This window comes from Salvelinus fontinalis, chromosome 19 (assembly GCF_029448725.1).
Source record: "Salvelinus fontinalis isolate EN_2023a chromosome 19, ASM2944872v1, whole genome shotgun sequence".
Taxonomy (NCBI): domain Eukaryota; kingdom Metazoa; phylum Chordata; class Actinopteri; order Salmoniformes; family Salmonidae; genus Salvelinus; species Salvelinus fontinalis.
The window spans coordinates 36,429,849-36,449,678 of record NC_074683.1 but is presented as its reverse complement, the minus strand read 5'-3'; the positions used below and the strand labels follow the sequence as shown (position 1 = coordinate 36,449,678).

General features: G+C 40.6%; 1 protein-coding gene across 1 annotated transcript in view; it reads right to left on the bottom strand.

The window, feature by feature from the left end:
- LOC129816672 (contactin-associated protein-like 5) overlaps window positions 1-19,830 on the bottom strand; it is a 161,655-nt gene that overhangs the window by 90,551 nt on the left and 51,274 nt on the right. Inside the window, exons 2-3 of the mRNA XM_055871434.1 lie at window positions 13,604-13,714; window positions 9,087-9,280 (exon numbers count right to left, since the gene is read on the bottom strand). Of these exons, the coding sequence (XP_055727409.1) occupies window positions 9,087-9,280; window positions 13,604-13,714 (305 nt within the window). The remainder of the gene's footprint in view (window positions 1-9,086; window positions 9,281-13,603; window positions 13,715-19,830) is intronic.

The window sequence follows — 19,830 nt, the reverse complement described above, 5'->3', positions numbered from 1 at the left end:
GTGCATATTTCAGGTATAAATCATAGTTTACATTGCAGCTACAATCAGAAATTGCACCGAAAGCAGCCAGAATAATTACACACACCAACGTCAAATACCTAAATACTCATCATAAAACATTTCTGAAAAATACATAGTGTACAGCAAATGAAAGACAGGCATCTTGTGATTCCAGCCAATATTTCCGATTTCTTAAGTGTTTTACAGCGGAAACACAATATAGCGTTATATTATCTTACCACAATAGCCAGAAACACAAGCCATTTCCAGTAGCAAAAGTTAGCGATAGCGAATAAACCAGCAAGATATATACTTTTTGACTAACCTTGATAAGCTTCATCAGATGACAGTCCTATAACATCAGGTTATACATACACTTATGTTTTGTTCGAAAATGTGCATATTTAGAGCTGAAATCAGTGGTTATACATTGTGCTAACGTAGCATCTTTTTCCCACAACGTCCGGATATTTTTCTGACACACATATTCTGACCAAATAACTATTCATAAACATAACTAAAAAATACATGTTGTATAGGAAATGATAGATACACTAGTTCTTAATGCAATCGCCGTGTTAGAATTCTAAAAATAACTTCATTACGACATCCAGCTTAGGTATAGCGAGAGAGTACCCAAAATCTGGGCGCAAACGACTAGTACAACATGTTCGACAGATATATGAAATAGCATCATAAAATGGGTCCTACTTTTGCTGATATTTCATCAGAATGTTGTACAAGGGGTCCTTTGTCGGGAACAATCGTTGTTTGGATTTAGAACGGCCTTTTTCCCTCTCGATTTAGCAAGCACACTTGCCAAGTGGCGCGAATCTCTCCATCGTCAACAAAGTCAGAGAACGGAACACGGCAAAACTCCCGAAAAAATTTCAATAATCTGATTAAACTATATTGAAAAAACATACTTTACGATGATATTGTCACATGTATCAAATAAAATCAAAGCCGGAGATATTAGTCGTCATAACGTCAGCTTATCAGAAGGCAAATCCAGGTCCCTCCTCGCGCTCTCCAGAAAACAGGAAACTGGTGACACGTCATACAAAGAGCATTTATTCGAGCCAAGATCAAGTTACACACTCCATTTCTTCTCTCACTGCTTGTCGACATCTAGTGGAAGACGTATGAAGTGCATCTAAACCAATAAATATCAAGGACTTTAATAGGCAGCCCCTAGAAGAGAGCATCGATTTCAGATTTTCCACTTCCTGTCAGGAAGTTTGCTGCAAAAGGAGTTCTGTTTTACTCACAGATATAATTCAAATGGTTTTAGAAACTAGAGAGTGTTTTCTATACAATAGTAATAATAATATGCATATTGTACGAGCAAGAATTGAGTACGAGGCCGTTTGAAATGGGCACCTTTTATCCGGCTACTCAATACTGCCCCTGCAGCCCAAACAGGTTAATAAGAGTTAGAAACATATGATGCGCTCTCCAAGTTAAAGATTTTCATTTTATTAACAAGGCTATTATCGGGACAAAATGGCGCCGTAGAGAGAACACTGTGTTTCAGCGAGCTCCCGTGGCATTCGTAAATTTATATTCTTTCATTAATCTCCTAGCTTGAAAAAGTGGTAGAATTGGCTAAATAAGTTATCCTGCAATGAGTCTTGACGGTTATTTCTCAAAAATCTCCGACAACATGCCCAGCAGAGCTACTAAGAACTCGACCAAAACCACCATCCCTGTAGAGGTGCAGGAGGAGCTAGCTTACGTTAGCGAAGCTAACACCGTTGCGGATCCAGGCACAATGGACCTGGTGATTCAAAAGATGACGGACAACATTACTAAAGTGATCGATGTTAAGATAAGAACGGTCTTGGAAGCAATAGCAGGCCATTCAGCTGAATTACAGAGGGTGGTCAAACGTGTCGATGAGGCGGAAGGAAGAATTGCTACAGTGGAAGCTTCAACTACATCTGTGGACACTAAGATGAAAGCACTTGAAAAACAGGTGCACGAAATGGCGGAGCACATTGACGACTTGGATAATCGAGGACGCAGATGCAATATTCGTGTTGTGGGACTCCCGTAAAATTCTGAAGGAACACGTTCAGTAAATTATTTTGAGGAATGGATCCCTGACTACTTACAAATGGACACTAAGGCTGGTCGTGTGAAGCTGGACAGAGCCCATCGCTCTCAAGCACCGATACCCGGTCCCAACCAGCGCCCACGGCCAGTGGTTATAAAGTTCCACAACTTCACCGACAAGCAGCGTGTTATGGATGCGGCTAGAAACATCGGCTCTGACGGTAGTCAACGTAAAGGTCCAAAGGTCTCATTCTTCAATGATTACTCCACAGCGGTTGTACGAAGACGCAAAGGGTTTGATGAGGCGAAGGCTCGACTCAGGAGAATGAAGATGGACGACGCACTGTTGTACCCGGCCACATTGAAGATTATGGTCAACGGATCGCCTAAGAAACTCTCCACACCTGCAGAGGCTGCTGCGTTTATTGACTCTCTCGGGTAAATAACTTTAAGCTGCGCCGCCGCAGCATTGGATAACTTTATTATCTTCTTTGAATCTGATCATGAAACAGTGGTGTGAGTTCTCACATGCTCCGGTTCAGTAATATTCGTATTTTTATTATTTTTCTTGCTAAAGTAACTGCCGCTATAGCTCAGGCTGAGATATGGGTGAATCTATATTGTTGCCCAGGCTTGGTTTTAGGTGGAAGAGCCTCAATCTTCATATATTGATTTTCATTTTCATATGTATAAAGGACGAGGCTATTGAGTGGCAATGCAGACTTAAGAGTCTACATTGGAAAGTTGAAATCCCCTGCATGTTAGTTAGTGGGAAAACCCCCTTTTGGATCTTTACATGTTTCATTTTTGGGTTTAGTATAGTTAGAGTTCAGGGTTCATATCGGTTGTTTATGCTCGGTGAGATAGAAGAGAGTTCAACACATGGAAAAAGGTACCACCCCATTTTTACGGTGGGATTCAGTCTGAATATGAAACGGTCAAAGTGCAATGGCAGGTAACACACTGCGGGTATGTACATGGAACATTAGAGGGAGCCATAATCCAATTAAAAGGAAGAAGGTACTGTCGTTTTTGAAAAAATAAAATATTGATATTGCCCTGTTGCAAGAAACTCATTTGGATGATAAGGAGCATCTGAAATTACAACAAGGGGGGTTTGGTCAAGTGTTTTTCTCATCATTTACATCCAGAAGTAGAGGTGTAGCAATTCTTGTGAAAAAGAACTTACCACTTAAGGTCTTGAATTGTGTGAAAGATAAATTTGGTCGCTTTGTTATAATTAATGGTACTTTACAAGGGCAGAAAATCTCCATAATGAATATTTACTTTCCCCCTGCCCACCCCCCTAATTTCCTCACTAAGGTATTTCTAGACTTTTCAGAATTAAACTCAGACACTGCAGTGGTTGGAGGAGATTTTAATTGTTTGTTGAACCCCCTTATTGATAAGTTTCCCAGCGGTATAGCTTCACTCTCTCCTCGAGCTAAGTCACTTAAAGCTATTTGTGATGATCTGGGGTATGCGGATGTTTGGAGAACTTTTCACCCCTCCAACAGAGAGTTCACTTTTTTCTCTGCACCTCATGGATGTCAGACTAGAATAGATTACTTTTTTATGCCCAGGACGTCTTTGCAGTCTGTTTTATCCGCTAGGATAGGAAGTATAGTCATATCTGATCATGCGGAGGTGATCCTGGACATAAAACTCAACGGGGCATTCAATCTGTCAAGACATTGGAGGTTGAATACAACCATCCTTAAAGACCATACGTTCACATCATATTTTATTACAGTTTAAAGCATTTTTCTCTATTAACTCTCAATCAACAGATAATCCCTCGCTCCTTTGGGAAACCTGTAAAGCGTACGCCAGGGGTCTGATTATGTCATACACAGCCACTAAGAGGCGGAAAAAGCGTGAAAAGCAAAAAAGGTTAGAGGGTGAATTGGGAACTAAAGAGAAGGACTACATTAAAACTCCCACGCCTGCCCTATTAAAGGAAATATCAGTTCTTAGATCAACGTTGGACTCTCTCCTAACACAGGACGCTGAAAAGAAAATGGGATTTGTCAGGCAAAAGCTATATGAACATGGCGATAAGCCAGGAAAGTACTTGGCGTACCTAGCTAAAAAGAGAGCTGACTCACAGTCAATTGCTACTATTACCGATTTGGATGGCAATCATTTATATGAAAATAAATTGATAAATGACTAATTTAAGAAATTTTATGCAAATCTTTATGCCTCAGAACTGCCAAATGACGCACCCAAATTAATGGAGAATTTCTTTTCTAAGATTGAGCTCCCTACTATCTCCGAAGAACAGAGGTCTCTCCTTAATGCCCCTATCACCGAGGAAGAGATAATGTTCGCAATTAAGAATCTGCAAAACGGTAAGGCTCCAGGACCAGACGGGTTTGGTAGTGAATTCTATAAAGAGTTTCATGGCCTGATCCTTGAGCCATTGCGTGATATGTTTAACCACTCATTTTCAAATGACCAGCTCCCTCAAACGCTGAGGGAAGCCAACATATCACTTATTCTTAAAAAGGGAAAATGTCCAGAGTCTTGTTCCTCGTACAGACCAATTTCCCTTCTGAATGTGGATAGAAAATTACTTTCTAAAATTCTAGCCACAAGATTAGAGGACTCACTGCCACTAATTGTGAAAGGAGACCAAACTGGCTTTATTAAGGGCCGTAAGTCGTGCAACAATGTCAGGCGGCTTCTTAATGTAATTCAAGCCTACCGACAAAGTGCTAGGGATGGTCTTGTGCTCTCCCTAGATGCTGAGAAAGCATTTGATCGTGTGGAGTGGTCTTACCTACTCTTTGCTCTAAATAAATTTGGTCTAGGGGACAACTTTATAAAATGGGTGAAAGTTTTATATGATGATCCTCAGGCTGCTGTCCTTACTAATGGGCTAAGGTCAAATAGCTTCTCTATATACAGAGGTACCAGACATGGCTGCCCTTTGTCCCCCCTCCTTTTTTGCACTCGCTATGGAACCACTGGCCGAGGCCATCAGGGTAACGCCTGCTATACAGGGGCTGCTCATTGGTGATGTTCACCATAAAATAAGCTTGTATGCTGATGATGTCCTGATATTCATCTCTAATCGCGAGACCTCAACTACATCTCTTATTAATATTATTCAATTATTCAGCGAATTCTCAGGCTACAAGATTAACTTAACTAAATCAGAGGCTATGCCACTTGGTAGCCTTCACTCTGTACCTAATACTTCTCCCCCCTTCCCTTTTAAATGGTCTCCCTCAGGCTTTACGTATCTGGGTATATTTGTAACTCCTAAATTCCAGCAAATGTACAAAGCCAATTTTGTTCCCTTGTTTGATACAATAAGACAGGATCTGGAGCGCTGGAACTCTCTCCCGATTTCTTGGTTGGGTAGAATATCCCTCTTGAAAATGAACATTTTACCTAGACTACTTTACCCAATCCAAATGATCCCAGTATTACTCTCCAATAAGATAATAAAGGATGTAAATGGATGGCTAAGTTCCTTCATATGGAGTAAACGCAAGCCAAGGCTTAAGATGGCAATATTGCAGCTGCCAAGTTCTATGGGGGGCTTGGATCTGCCCAATATCAGGTTCTATCAGTGGTGTGCCCACCTATGTTATATTTCTGATTGGATCACAAACGATGACTCCTCTATTTGGTTAGACATTGAGACTTCTCTTTCAAAATACCCCTTACAGGATCTTTTATTTTTCAGAAGTTTCAAGTCTGTAGAAGATCACTGCAATAATCCTATTACACTTAACACACTCAAGGTTTGGAGGTCAGTTCAGCGCTTCCTGGGAAGGTCCAAACTAACCTCTGCTCTTACCCCAATTCTTAACAACCCAGATTTTGGTCCAGGATTGCTGGATGCTGGCTTTAACTTTTGGCTTAATAAGGGCATACGCAGACTAAATGACTTATTTGCTGATAAGATTCTATTGTCATTTGAGCAGATGGTGGAGAAATATCGACTCCCAAAGCAGGACTTTTTCCGCTTCCTACAAGTAAGACATTATATTGTGAAGAGCACCACCTTAATTGGTAACCCTGATATGTCTGTCATTGAGAGAATGCTTTTTTTTCCACAAAGGAAAATGTCTGTAAGTCTGTTTTATGATGCTTTAAGGTCCTTTCCTGCTGTCGACACACAGAGGGTGAAACAAGTGTGGGAGAAAGAATTGTCTGTGACTATTGACGAAGAGATGTGGGAGGACATTTGGAGATATGCAAAAACAATATCTATATGTAATCGTACTAAAGCAATCCAATTAAGAATAATACACAGATTGCATATATCCCCAAATCGCAGACATGCCTTTAGCCCCTCTTCCTCTTCTCCTCAGTGCCTTAAATGCAAAACTGATACAGGCACCCTAACACATTGTTTATGGTCATGTACCAAAATACAACGATACTGGTCTGGTGTTCTGCAAGAAATTGAAAAGATCCTAGGGGTTGATCTAGAATTGGACCTAGTTTCGTTACTGTTAGGTCTCCCTAGTAGGCATGTTACTTCTGTGAGTAAGAGGAGGCTTTACAACATCCTTACCTTTGCTGCAAGGAAAAACATCCTTTTACGGTGGATTAGTGATAAGGTTCCTTCTATTAAAGATTGGCATAAGATACTTTTTGAATGGGTGCCTCTGGAATATCTGACATGTACATTGCATTTTAAAACAGATCAGTTCTACAAAGTGTGGGAACCCTATCTAAATTACCTAGAACCTGAGGTATCAGCTATTATGCTGCAAGGATTCTCTTAGAATGGTGGTGATCTATGTATTCAGAATTACACTATGTTCCATGTGTGGAACCTAACTTCTTAGTTTAAACCGAGCTTTTTTTGTTTAATTTCTGTTTGTAAGTTTGTTTAAAATGTGTGTATTGAGAGACGCAATGATGGGGATAGGGTGGGAGAAGCGGGGGGAGGAGGATGGTGTGCGTATGTATATGTATATGTGTATATATATATGTATGCGCAGGTATGTGTAGGCGGGTGCTGTTTTTCTTTGCTGTTTTTTTTTTGCCTGGTCTCTGTTGTTGTATCTCTTTAATATGGGTGAAAATTGTGAAATTCCAATAAAAATACGGTAAAAAAAAAAAAACAAGGCTATTATCGTGAAATTATTGTGGCAATTTTCCTGGCCAAAGCAAGTTTTACGTTCTACGTTCTACGTCTTTGAATGTCAATACTTTTGAGAGACAAAGTACACGCATTCCCTCCTAGCAAAGTACATCTGAGTATAGGCTATGGCACTATGCTCTCGAAAACTATCATTGAGATGACAACTTATGAGGCATTAAGGTTTCTTTGGGGAGAAGATATGCAGCGACAGTAATAATTGTGTACTGATGAACACTCTAAAAGACTGCGCTCAGCACTTTCCACTATGAGGAATCAAGGATCACCTGCCATTAAGTGGCAAAAGCTAGGAGATGAAGATAGATTATCCACTGGACACAGACGTCAGTTCAACGTCTAGTTTTGATTTACATTTGGTTGAGTTATCAACTAACGTGAATTCAAGGTGAAATCAACAAAAAATCTCACCATGTCATTGGATTTAGGTTAAAGTTTGGATTTTTTTTTTTAAACAATACATGAATTACTTTTTGCAAATCTAATCAGTTTTCCACGTTGATTCAACATAATCACAGATGTTTTTTGGTTGAAATGAAATGGAAACAATGACATTGATTCAACAATTTTGTGCCTAGTGGGAAGGGTGTGGAGTGATATGTGTCCATGTCAGCTCCATAAGAGCCCCAAGCCAGCTTGTCAGCACAGTTATGTCCACTACTCTGAATCCAATGGCTCCTACACCTCTCACACAAACAACAATAGTGCAAGGTTTATGTCTGCTTGGTTACAAGTGACAGCACCTAATAGAAAGGTCACTGGAATTGCTGTGGCATCCCCTGCAACACCTCAACGACCAGAAGCAGAAGTGTTGGTGGCCTATGGTTGGGCCTAGCCTATATGACTACTACATGAGCATCAGCTAGGCTCAGAATGACTGTACCGGGAAAAATAAAAGGAGTAGTCAGGCTAAACTCTTTCACCCATCTGTTTCTGAGAGTGTGAGTAATGAAAAGTTCACACCTCCAGGGTGAGACACGGCATCCATTTTGATGAGGCAATAAAGGGACTTGATAAGTAAATCAATCTTTCCTCCTCCAGAGTGTGACTTTTCAATGACACTGCATCTGTGGGGGAAAAATGGACAGAGAGCCAACTGCAACATTTCTGAATCGTGTGTGGACATGAATAAAATTATTATTCCACATTCTGGAATGGTGTGACAGAGGAACATGTGTTTATGCCTGTCCGGGGGGTTGTAGTTGCCTGATGAGTTGTAACAGGTGTGTATGTTTGTCCAGGGGGATGTAGTTGCCTGATGAGTTGTAACAGGTGTGTATGTTTGTCCAGGGAATGTAGTTGCCTGATGAGTTGCAACAGGTGTGTATGTGTGTCCAAGGGGATGTAGTTGCCTGAAGAGTTGCATGTGCATCTGCAAAAGCCATCCTTTGTTATGATTTCAAACCACAGGAACAAAAACAAGTCTAAAAATCTTGATAACCGTTTGTCTGTCCCTCATGGGCATACTAAACAGAAGTAAAGACTTAAAAGAGTGGATTAAAACTCCCTTTTATGCGGCAGAAAGAAGATAGAGCGCTCAGACGCTGAGTCACACGTTTCTTATCCAGAAGTGGCATTTAGAAGTGCCATACATTCTTCCATACATTCAGTCTGATTCAAATCTACTTTAGCGAATCCAAACATTTCTGTCAGCATGTGCCTCTGAGTTGACAGTTAGAAGGCAAACTAGCTAGCTACGTATATCCCCAAGGATGTCTGTTGTTACTGTCAGATATAACGCCTCTTCGGAGCGTTGTCATGAGGAATGCCAGTTATAGAACTGAAGCTCTCGCATATAAATGAACAAGCTTGGCAAAGTTAACAGCCTGAATTTTTTTTAAGGATTAAAATAGAGAACAGAGCCTTATACGGTAAATAAATAATCAACGAGGAGACTCACCCCCACCCCGTCTTCTTGTCGGTACTGCTTCCAGGCTCGGCCAGTGTCACTGAACAGCAGCAGGTAGCCGCTGACCCAGTCTGAGCCTCCGTAGCGCCCCTGTGTGGCGACGGCCGTCACCTCCATCCTGTCCCTGAGGTCCAGCTGCAGCCAAGGCTCTCTGTCTGTCACCTGGGGAGACCAGCCTCCCGCTCCTCGGGAGACCAGAGAGAGAAAACAGGTGTAGAAAGTGACCTAGCATGTGACACAGCAGGAGTAGAAACACACAAACACAAACAGATGCGTAGTCCAGACAGCTAGCTCCAGTGCGAAATATTATTTTCCTTAAAACTTCAGCCGATTCAGAGAATATCGAATGTGTGCGAGAGAGTGGGATTGTATCTGGTGACAGGTCACTGTGGCAGTTATTATAACTATAGAGCTGTGAGTCTGCTTTGTCAGACAGGAATAATAAGGCATTATTCAGCTGGGCATTTGGGTTAATTAATTCAGACTCCCTAGATGTACTCTACTATAGGTTAGAATGATCTCAACCCTGTCTAAAAGCAAATACAATTTAATTTGATTTGATCTAATGTAGCCTTATTGGAGGTGATTTGGACAGTGCACTGTAAAAGGGTTACTGTCAATTCAACAGTAGCTTACAGAAAGCTCAGTGGTACAAGTACAATTCTGTATTTAATATTACAGCACACTTGCTGTAATACGAATACGGTATCAAAGCAAGTACTGTGTAATGACACACAGTACAATATTGTAAAATTGACTGTATTATACTGTAAAAAACTAAATGCTGCTATAATCAGAATGAATGAATAAATGAATACATGAAATTCATTGGCGGGAAGCGGTTTCTATTTCACAGTATTTTACTGTAATTACAAGGGATTGTTGCAAGCAGATTGGCTGCTAGGTAAAGTGTTTACACATTACAGCGTATTAATGAATATTTGGTGTATTATATCAATTGCACTTCTAGAGGCCTTAACAAAGGCTTCCAAACTGGCAGTGACAATAGGGCAAAACAGATCAAATGGCAAAATGCTGAACCATTTCAGGTTTAAGACTTGCTGCCACTCCAATCTGTCCCCTATACAATTTAAATGGAAATAACCATATTGGCTGGACTTCGCTAAAGCCCCGCAGATCTCTACATTACTCCCTTTTTGTTCACAAAGTCCTTCTTCATTAACTTCCATCTTATCTAACTTTGCTGTTGAAGTATTTTTTTTTTAACCTTTATTTAACTAGGCAAGTCAGTTAAGAACAAATACTATTTATTATTTATAATCTTATTTACAATGACAGCCTAGGAACAGTGGGTTGATTAACTGCCTTGTTCAGGGGCAGAATGACCGATTTCTAGCTTGTCAGCTAAGGGATTCGATCTTGCAACTTTTAGTTACGGACCCAACGCTCTAACCGCTAGGCTACCTGCTGCCCCACTATATAGACATCTGAGTTGTCTGACCCGTTCACAGGTTTGATTAACTCTTGAGGTTCCTAGGGTCTCCACAAAGCTAGGTAAATCTGCTTTTAGTTTTATGCACCGTATTGCTGGAACACAATTCAAAATACATTTCATCTTGATGTTCTGGTGCCGTTCCGGCAATTTAACGTATTGATTGAGGACTTAATTGTGGAGGAATGTAACTGTTTTTCTGGGTGATTTGTGATGTTTTATTTCTGCTTCCCATGACTGTGTTTTTGTATTTTAATGTGTGTATATATACAGTATTTTTTGTATAATGTGTCTACATTGTATTATACAGGGTGAATATGGAAAAGAGAACTGGGTCTCAATATGTCTTTCCTGTAAAAATAAAAATATTGAATAAATACTAAGCACTTCTAAATTGGAAATCTAGTAACTATAAGACTCTCAAGATTGGTTGGTTCTAGAGGTTTTGCGGGTTTCCTCTGAATTAGGGAAGACTGCCTTAAGTTACTGTGCCCCTCATTCCTGGAATGACCTACAGGTCTCTCTAAAACTTGATTCTTAAGTCTCATAAGGTGCATAGAGCACTCTGATAAAAAATGTGACCAATGAAAACTGCACCTTTTGATTTATTGTATATATTTGTTTTTACTGCCCTTTTGAATGTAACATCATTTATATGAAATTCTGTAACTGTCATTTTGTAAGGATCCTTGTTGAATTGTTGTTCACATTAGATGATATGTTGTTTTCAGAGAACCATTGGAAACGAAACCGTGGTCTCAATGCTTCCCGCTGGTTAAATAAAGGTTCATAAAAGACTCATTAACAAACTAAAATGTACAATATGCTGTAGTAAATTGTTTTACTGTTGATAATACCAAAAATGTGTGTATAAATTACAGTTTTCCGTTACAGTGTGGTATAAGGCTATCCCTTATGTATCAGTCTTGGTAGTGCGCTAGACTGATCCTTCCAGCCGGATCTGAACTAATTTGAGCTTTTCTTTCTTGTCTTTCTGGTAGTCAACCATTAATGGCTTCAATACTGTAGGTCTTCCTTGGAAAAACAGAGGCAAACATGAAACCAAAACAACTAACGATAGACTTTCATCCTAGCCTGATATTGGTATTCAACATTCTGTTACACGCAGTGTCGTTACTCTAAAATATGAACACAGTCTTGATAACCCTTAGCCTGCGGACCTCCCAGATAAACTAACGGAGAAACAGACATGCTAGCAGAGAATGATTAGTAGTCTGTCATTGAGATGCATATATCCTGGTATGTTTTTTCCTAAGCTTGAAAATACTTGTGTAACACCTCTCCATTTAAGCTATGCATTTCCAGTATATGGGAAGCTTGTCGAAGCGTTAGGTGAGAAGTAGATCTAATGTATTTTGGTGATAGAGACCCCCACTATTTTGTGTGTGTGTGTCTGTATATTGAATTTCTAATTTAATTTCAAGATTTACTGAGGGAAACACATTGTCCAGTCCATCTCCATCAAATATAGCACTGTTATGAATTCAGCGGCTAACATTCCACAGAGGGTGGAGATATTGTAAAGTATGGTGTGTTTTTTAAAGATGAGTTTAATCCCCACAGCTACTCAGTCGTTGAGCGGAAGAAGACAGGTTAGCGCTGGCAGGAAGGTTCATTACTCAGCTGCTGAAGGCTGGTACACACCACCATGGGAGCAGATGAGTGCAGCATATCAAACCAGAGTCTGAGCAACAGAGGAAGCATCGTTTACGGTTGTTGCAGACACACGTAGGGAGGTTGGCCGTGGCTAAAAATAACCCAGGGTACAGTCAGCGTTTGATGGACAGGGTGTGAAAAATATATGTGCATATCTGCTACCCTGGGACGTCTGTGGTTGTTATACACTGAAGAAATAAACAGAACACTTAAACAACACAATGTAACTCCAAGTCAATCACACTTCTGTGAAATCAAATTGTCCACTTAGGAAGCAACACTGATTGACAATACATTTCACATGCTGTTGTGCAAATGGAATAGACAAAAGGTGGAAATTATAGGCAATTAGCAAGGTCATTTTGGAGGTCATTTTGCAGGGCTCTGGCAGTGCTCCTCCTTGCACAAAGGCGGAGGTAGCGGTCCTGCTGCTGGGTTGTTGCCCTCCTACGGCCTCCTCCACGTCTCCTGATGTACTGGCCTGTCTCCTGGTAGCGCCTCCATGCTCTGGACACTACGCTGACAGACACAGCAAACCTTCTTGCCACAGCTCGCATTGATATGCCATCCTGGATGAGCTGCACTACCTGAGCCACTTGTGTGGGTTGTAGACTCCGTCTCATGCTACCACTAGAGTGAGAGCACCGCCAGCATTCAAAAGTGACCAAAACATCAGCCAGGAAGCATAGGAACTGAGAAGTGGTCTGTGGTCACCACCTGCAGAATCACTCCTTTATTGGGGGTGTCTTGCTAATTGCCTATAATTTCCACCTTTTGTCTATTCCATTTGCACAACAGCATGTGAAATTTATTGTCAATCAGTGTTGCTTCCTAAGTGGACAGTTTGATTTCACAGAAGTGTGATTGACTTGGAGTTACATTGTGTTGTTTAAGTGTTCCCTTAATTTTTTTGAGCAGTGTATATTTATAAGTATGTTAAAGGCCATACAGTGAAGAGCAGTTTAGAAAGCAGGCATGAATGTACAATTCCAGCAACTCTACGTTGTTGCCACATTGACTACGGACTAGACTGAGGAGTATGGATTACATGGGACAATTAGGTTGGCCTTTGAGTTGATCAATACTTTGACACGTTTAACATTACATGAGGGAAAGCCACTGATGATTAGTGATCAGACACGGGTAGCTGACTCTAAATGAAACAGCTGGCAATTAATCTAACTGCTCACAACCATAGAATTAAATGACGAGAAATTGTTGTTACCGATAGTTTATGTTTATTAATTAAGCTACATGTGGAAATGAAATGTTAAACAAACATACTCGGCACGTGATGTTCATGGGAAGTAGGCATCATGAGGATCATTATTACTGACATGTCTACTCAGTGTTGAGCATGGTCATAGTCTTTACTCACCATCTCGTCTGTTGAGTTTGGCGAAGAGTGGAGCGTTACTGATGGAGGACTGCGAGGACCTCTCAAAGGAGGCCTGAAGCAGATTTGATACCAAAGGGCCATCACAGTTATCTAAAAAGACCAAAACCAGAACACTCAGGTCAGTAAGATCATAAAGTAGTCTGAATACTGTAGCAAATATGCTTTCCACATACATTGTATAACATTGAAATGATCCTATTTCCTGTGATCTCCTTGAGCATGTATTAGACTGTCTTCAGTTAATGATTGATGACATTTAAGTGAGGTTCACTGGCTCCAGTATCTGCCAAATGACAGTGTATTGTATATGCAGACAAACGTGACAACCAACTCATTAAACTCTGATGGCATTAGACACAAAAGATGGGAAAGACAAATGGTTCTGAGAAGGGTTACACCTAATGCTTCATTTCAAAGTCATACACAGGCTGATGAAATATGAGTTCTCCTAACTTTGTCTCTTCGTTTGCCAAGCTTTACCGTTCTTTGTGGACTGGGAGACTTAACTAATTACATGTGTCATAAATGAGTCAAATATTTTGGCATTTGTGATGGAGCACCACAGTGAAAGTTAATTTAGCCATTGTTGTTATAGTCCTTGATACAAGAATGATGGGAAATACAATTATTCTCATTATAAATTATCAGTCATATATGTCATATATCATTGATTCATAGTGGATAATACATGGATTCCATCATTCTGAAGCTAGCCCTCTTCATCTAGGAATGTGCACCATTTTGTTTACGTTTGTCTCTAGAGAATGTGGATAGTTTGACGATTAGTTATGCAGAAAGTACAGAGACCTTCAAATGACCGACAACAAACCGCCTAGAACATGGATCATCAACGGCGGGTCAATTTTTTCTTGAGTGGATGGTCGGGGGACTGGAATGTAATTACAAATCATTTGTAGACATCAATCTACACACAATACACCATAATGACGAAGCAAAAAAAGGTTTTTATAATTTTTTGCAAATGTTTAAAAAAAATCAAAACAGAAATACCTTATTTACATAAGTATTCAGACCCTTTACTATGAGACTCGAAATTGAGCTCAGGTGAATTCTGTTTCCATCGATCATCCTTAAGATGTTTCTACAACTTCATTAGAGTCCACCTGTTGTAAATTCAATTGATTGGACATGATTTGTAAAGGCACACACCTGTCTATATAAGGCCCCACAGTTGACAGTGTATGTCAGAGCAAAAACTAAGCCATGAGTTTGAAGGATCTGGGGAAGGGGACCAAGTAATTTCTGCAGAAGTGAAGGTCTCCAAGAACACAGTGGCCTCCATCATTTTTAAATGGAAGAAGTTTGGACCCACCACCCGGCCAAACTGAGCAATCGGGGAGAAGGGTATTTGTCAGGGAGGTGACCATGAACCCGATGGTCACTCTGACAGAGCTCCAGAGTCCCTCTATGGAGATGGGAGAACCTTTTAATCAGGCCCTCATGGTAGGGTGCCCAGACGGAAGCCTAAATGCCAAGCGTCACATCTGGAGGAAACCTGGCACCATCCCTACGGTAAAGCATGGTGGTGACAGCATCATGATGTGGGGATGTTTTTCAGTGGCAGCGACTGAGAGACTAATGAGGATCGAAGGAAAGATGAATGGAGAAAAGTACAGAGAGAGACTTGATGAAAACCTGCTCCAGATCACTCAGGACCTCAGACTGGGGTGAAGGTTCACCTTCCAACAGGACAACGACCGAATGCACACAGCCAAGACATCGCAGGAGTGGCTTCAGGACAAGCCTCAAGGCTCCACATCCAACCTGACAGAGCTTGAGAGGATCTGCAGAGAAGAATGGGAGAAATTCCCCAAATACATGTGTGCCAAGCTTGTAGTGTCATACCCAAGAAGACTCGAGGCTGTAATCACTGCCATAGGTGCTTCAACAAAAAACTGAGTAAACGGTATGAATATTTATGTAAATGTGATATTTCAAATTTTTATTTTTAATACATTTGCAAAATTTTCTAAAAATCAGTTTTTGCTTTGTCATTATGAGGTATGGTGTGTAGATTGACGAGTGGAAAAAAATAATTCAATCTATTTTAGAATAAGGCTGTAATGTAACAAAATGATGAAATAGTCAAGGGATCTGAATACTTTCCGAATCCACAGTATGTTTATCTCTTAGACCACATCTGTCCAATTTATTCCACGGAGGACCAAGTGTCTCTGGGTATTCCCTCCTCCCTTGTACTTGATTGTTGAATTAAGGTCACTAATTAGTAAAATAACTCCCCTCACCTGGATGTCATGGTCTTAATTTAAAGGCAAAAAGGAAAAATCCACAGACACTAGGCCCTCCATGGAATAAGTTTGACACCTCTTAGACTTTCTCGCTTTCCCTGAGGCCAATTAGTACATTACATCATTGATTCAGTAGTACCTCATTGACCTGCTGAGGCCTGCTGCTTTCCACTGCACCTTATTGCCACTCACCATAGCGATGCTGAGAACAGTTTGTATACAGACTAGAGTGAATGCCAGCATGAGACTCAGCTCCACAGAGAAGTATGTGGTATATGTTTCCTTTTCATAGTCCTCTATTCTCTCTGGCTCCCTCTTCTATTTCCTTGCATTTCTCTCTCACTCCTCTCCTCTGAACAGTTGCCCGCCCCCAGCTCAAATGTCTCTCTTTCTCTCTCTTTCTCATTAGAGCATATTTCCTCTCATCTTCTCTCCTCTGTGATTGCTGGGGACAGCTTTTTCCCTCGTCAGCTGGATGAGGCTTTGCCCTCAGATTGCAGTCTGGGACCTGTCACTGACCCCCTCCCCCTACCTCCTCCCCTCAGAGGAATGCAGAGGAAGACTGTGTCTACTCTATACACTCTCCAGAGGCCTGCGGTTTTAGTTGCCAAGCGGTAGCTAAGCTGATTATTCAGCTAATTAACCTTTTCACGAGTCTGCTCAATAAGACACACATCAAAAAAGGTGGCTCCAGGTTTTATGAATTGATTTCCAACAACATCATGAGAGAGAAAGAGATGAGAGAGTGACAGCAGGAAGAAGAGACAAATGATGAAAGCAGGTAGAAAGGGTGCAGGGTGGAGAGGGGTCCGGCAGCATGCAGGGTGGAGGGGTCCGGCAGGGTGCAGGATGCAGGGTGGAGAGGGGTCCAGTGTGGAGGTGTGGAGGCCCCTCTTGTTAACTCTGTGTGATTCGTTTCCGCTAAGATACGTCAGAGACAGACAGAGTAGCCTTTACATTCTGTTAAAAAACAAGAAGAAGAAAGGTTGGAAGATGTGATTATGTGGTTCTAAGCTGTGAGGCTGTAGTGGCCAGGGAATGATATGATACCCAATGAGGGCTCTAAGTACCTAAAGGAAAGGAAAGCAGCGAGGCTCCAATCCCCTCAGAAACATACAGGGTATACTGTAGAATCACTGGGATATCCCCAAGCTTTAACCGCTACGGATTGGAGAAAAAAACATTTAGAAATTCACACATATCACAGATCTTGTGGTGTTATTTGCAGCTCAATTTTTTAAAAGAAATTATAACAATCGAAGCAAGAAGTGAAAATGAGGTAGGTGTCCCTTGCCTTCTCTGCATTGCTCACCTTCCAGTTCTCTTTGTTTAAAGACCTCAAGCAGTTTGCCTACCATGTCCTTGTGCTGCCCACACACTGTCCTTTCTGGTAGTCACATCTGCAATAAGCCTCAAGGTTGTTGTCAACCGTATTGGACTACACAGTCTTTGAAAGCAAGGAGAGCCTTGAGTGCAATCCAATTGACTCCTCTTATTGATCTGCTTAATATTGTACAGTAAATTGTCATACCTTGATTATATAAGCACTTTCTCTCTCCCTCTCTCTCCCTCCTCTCTCTCTTTATCTAGCTTTCCTTCTCACTCTCTCTGACTCTCTCTCTTTCTCTAGCTTTCTTTCTCACTCTATCTCTCTCATGTTTAATGTGATAATACAAGTGATCAATTGTTTCCACTTCTGAGGTATGAGGTTTAGTCATGCATAGTAATTAAATCAGGGCCACCTGCTATGAGTGTGGCATATGCCAAACTGCATTACATTTATCTGAAATGTAATTCATGCATTATCTCCCCCTTACATTGTCAATAACATTATTGTATCTTACATGTAAATTAATCGGATATCCATTCCATTTAAATTCCCATCACACACAACTCTTTAAACACTGTTGGGTACCAGCTACCAGGCGATAGTTGCTAGTCCATTGTCCAATTTTTGTTGAGGATCTATGAGAAAACATGACATGACTGGTTTCAGTTGAGGATAGGTCTAAAGAAGATCTACAACCATCATCTCTCAACCGTGACCTTCAGTGCAGCCATTTCTATCAGATGCAATATCGTAAGGTACTTCAGTGGAGCATAAACACCTATACAACATAAAACTGGGGTTCTACAGCCATATTAACAGAGGTCATGGTCATATCCATTGCAACAGCCTTTAGCTGTTCAGAGGGTATAAATGGCCCAAATATCTCTTGTGCACCTCTCCTCCACACCTTGACAGGTCATGTGTAGAATATTAGAGGATTGGATTGGCATGTGAATATTGTAGTAATCAAAAACAAAAACATTCCACAACTTGGAATACAATCGTGAGTTATGAAAGCCCCATCCATGTCAGTGCGAGACAGCGAGAGAACTGCCTGTGGACTCAATAACACTGGGGGCAAGCTGCTTAGCATGGCTTTGCAGGCTCTGACACGCGGTGGATCATCGGCTATCTTTAAAACGAGGGCCTATTCTGGCACTGTCAGCCAGGCACCTTTCTCTCAAGGTCTCAGCCCATTCTGAGCAGAGAGAAAACACAGGTTTCCACTGCATTTTCTGAATAAAATAACTCAACTGAATCCGAATATTCAGTATTCTGTAGAATAACTCAACTGAATCAGAATATACAGCATTCTGTAGAATAACTCAACTGAATCAGAATATTCAGCATTCTGTAGAATAACTCAACTGAATCAGAATATTCAGTATTCTGTAGAATAACTCAACTGAATCAGAATATTCAGCATTCTGTAGAATAACTCAACTGAATCAGATTATTCAGTATTCTGTAGAATAACTCAACTGAATCAGAATATACTGTATTCTGTAGAATAACTTAACTGAATCAGAATATTCAGTATTCTGTAGAATAACTCAACTGAATCAGAATATTCAGTATTCTGTAGAATAACTCAACTGAATCAGATTATTCAGTATTCTGTATAATGGTTCTTCTGTGTTGTGTAATACAAAACCATGTTTTACTTTCAGTTCTCTGTCTTAGCATATTACTTTGCCGCACAGATGAAAAGCTGATATAGCTTATGACGTTAACTACTGTAAGGTTTGACGTATCCTGGCCTTTCTGGGGAATTTGCATGTAATTGCAAACACATTACCACTAAGCTCTCAGCAGCTCACGGTGGCAGCTGCCTCTGCGTCTACCAATCTCACAGGAGTCTATGGCCTTGAGAAAGAAAAATAAAAAGATAATATCAATATTTACTCAAGGGAATTCTTGGTCAACCCAGGCCACTGTTACTGCATCTCATGAAACCAAATTCCATTTTAATACAGTCAAATGTTCCCTTTTCCATTTTAATATATAGTACCACTTAGAAGATTGGACACACCTACTCATTCAAGGGTTTTTGTTTATTTGTACTATTTTCTAAATTGTAGAATAATGGTGAAGACATCAAAACTATGAAACAACACATATGGAATCATTTCTTAAGCAAACAAGTGTTATGAGATTATTTGAAGTAGCCACCCTTTACTTTGATGACAGCTTTGAACACTCTTGGCATTCTCTCAAACAGCTTCATGAGGTAGTCGCCTGGGATGCATTTCAACTAACAGGTGTGCCTTGTTAACTTCACTAGGGTAGGGGGCAGCAATCGGAATTTTGGATGAAAAGCGTGCCCAAATTAAACTGCCTGCTACTCAGCCATAAAAGCTAGAATATGCATAGTATTAGTAGATTTGGATAGAAAAGACTCTGACGTTTCTAAAACTGTTTGAATTATGTCTGTGAGTATAACAGAACTCATATGGCAGGCGAAAACCTGAGAAAAATCCAACCAGGAAGTGGGAAATCTGACGTTTGTAGTTTTTCAACCCTTGGCCTAAGGCTTCCACTAGATCAGTCTTTAGAACCTTGTTTGATAATTCTACTGTGAAGTGGGGGTGAATGAGAGGGGATTG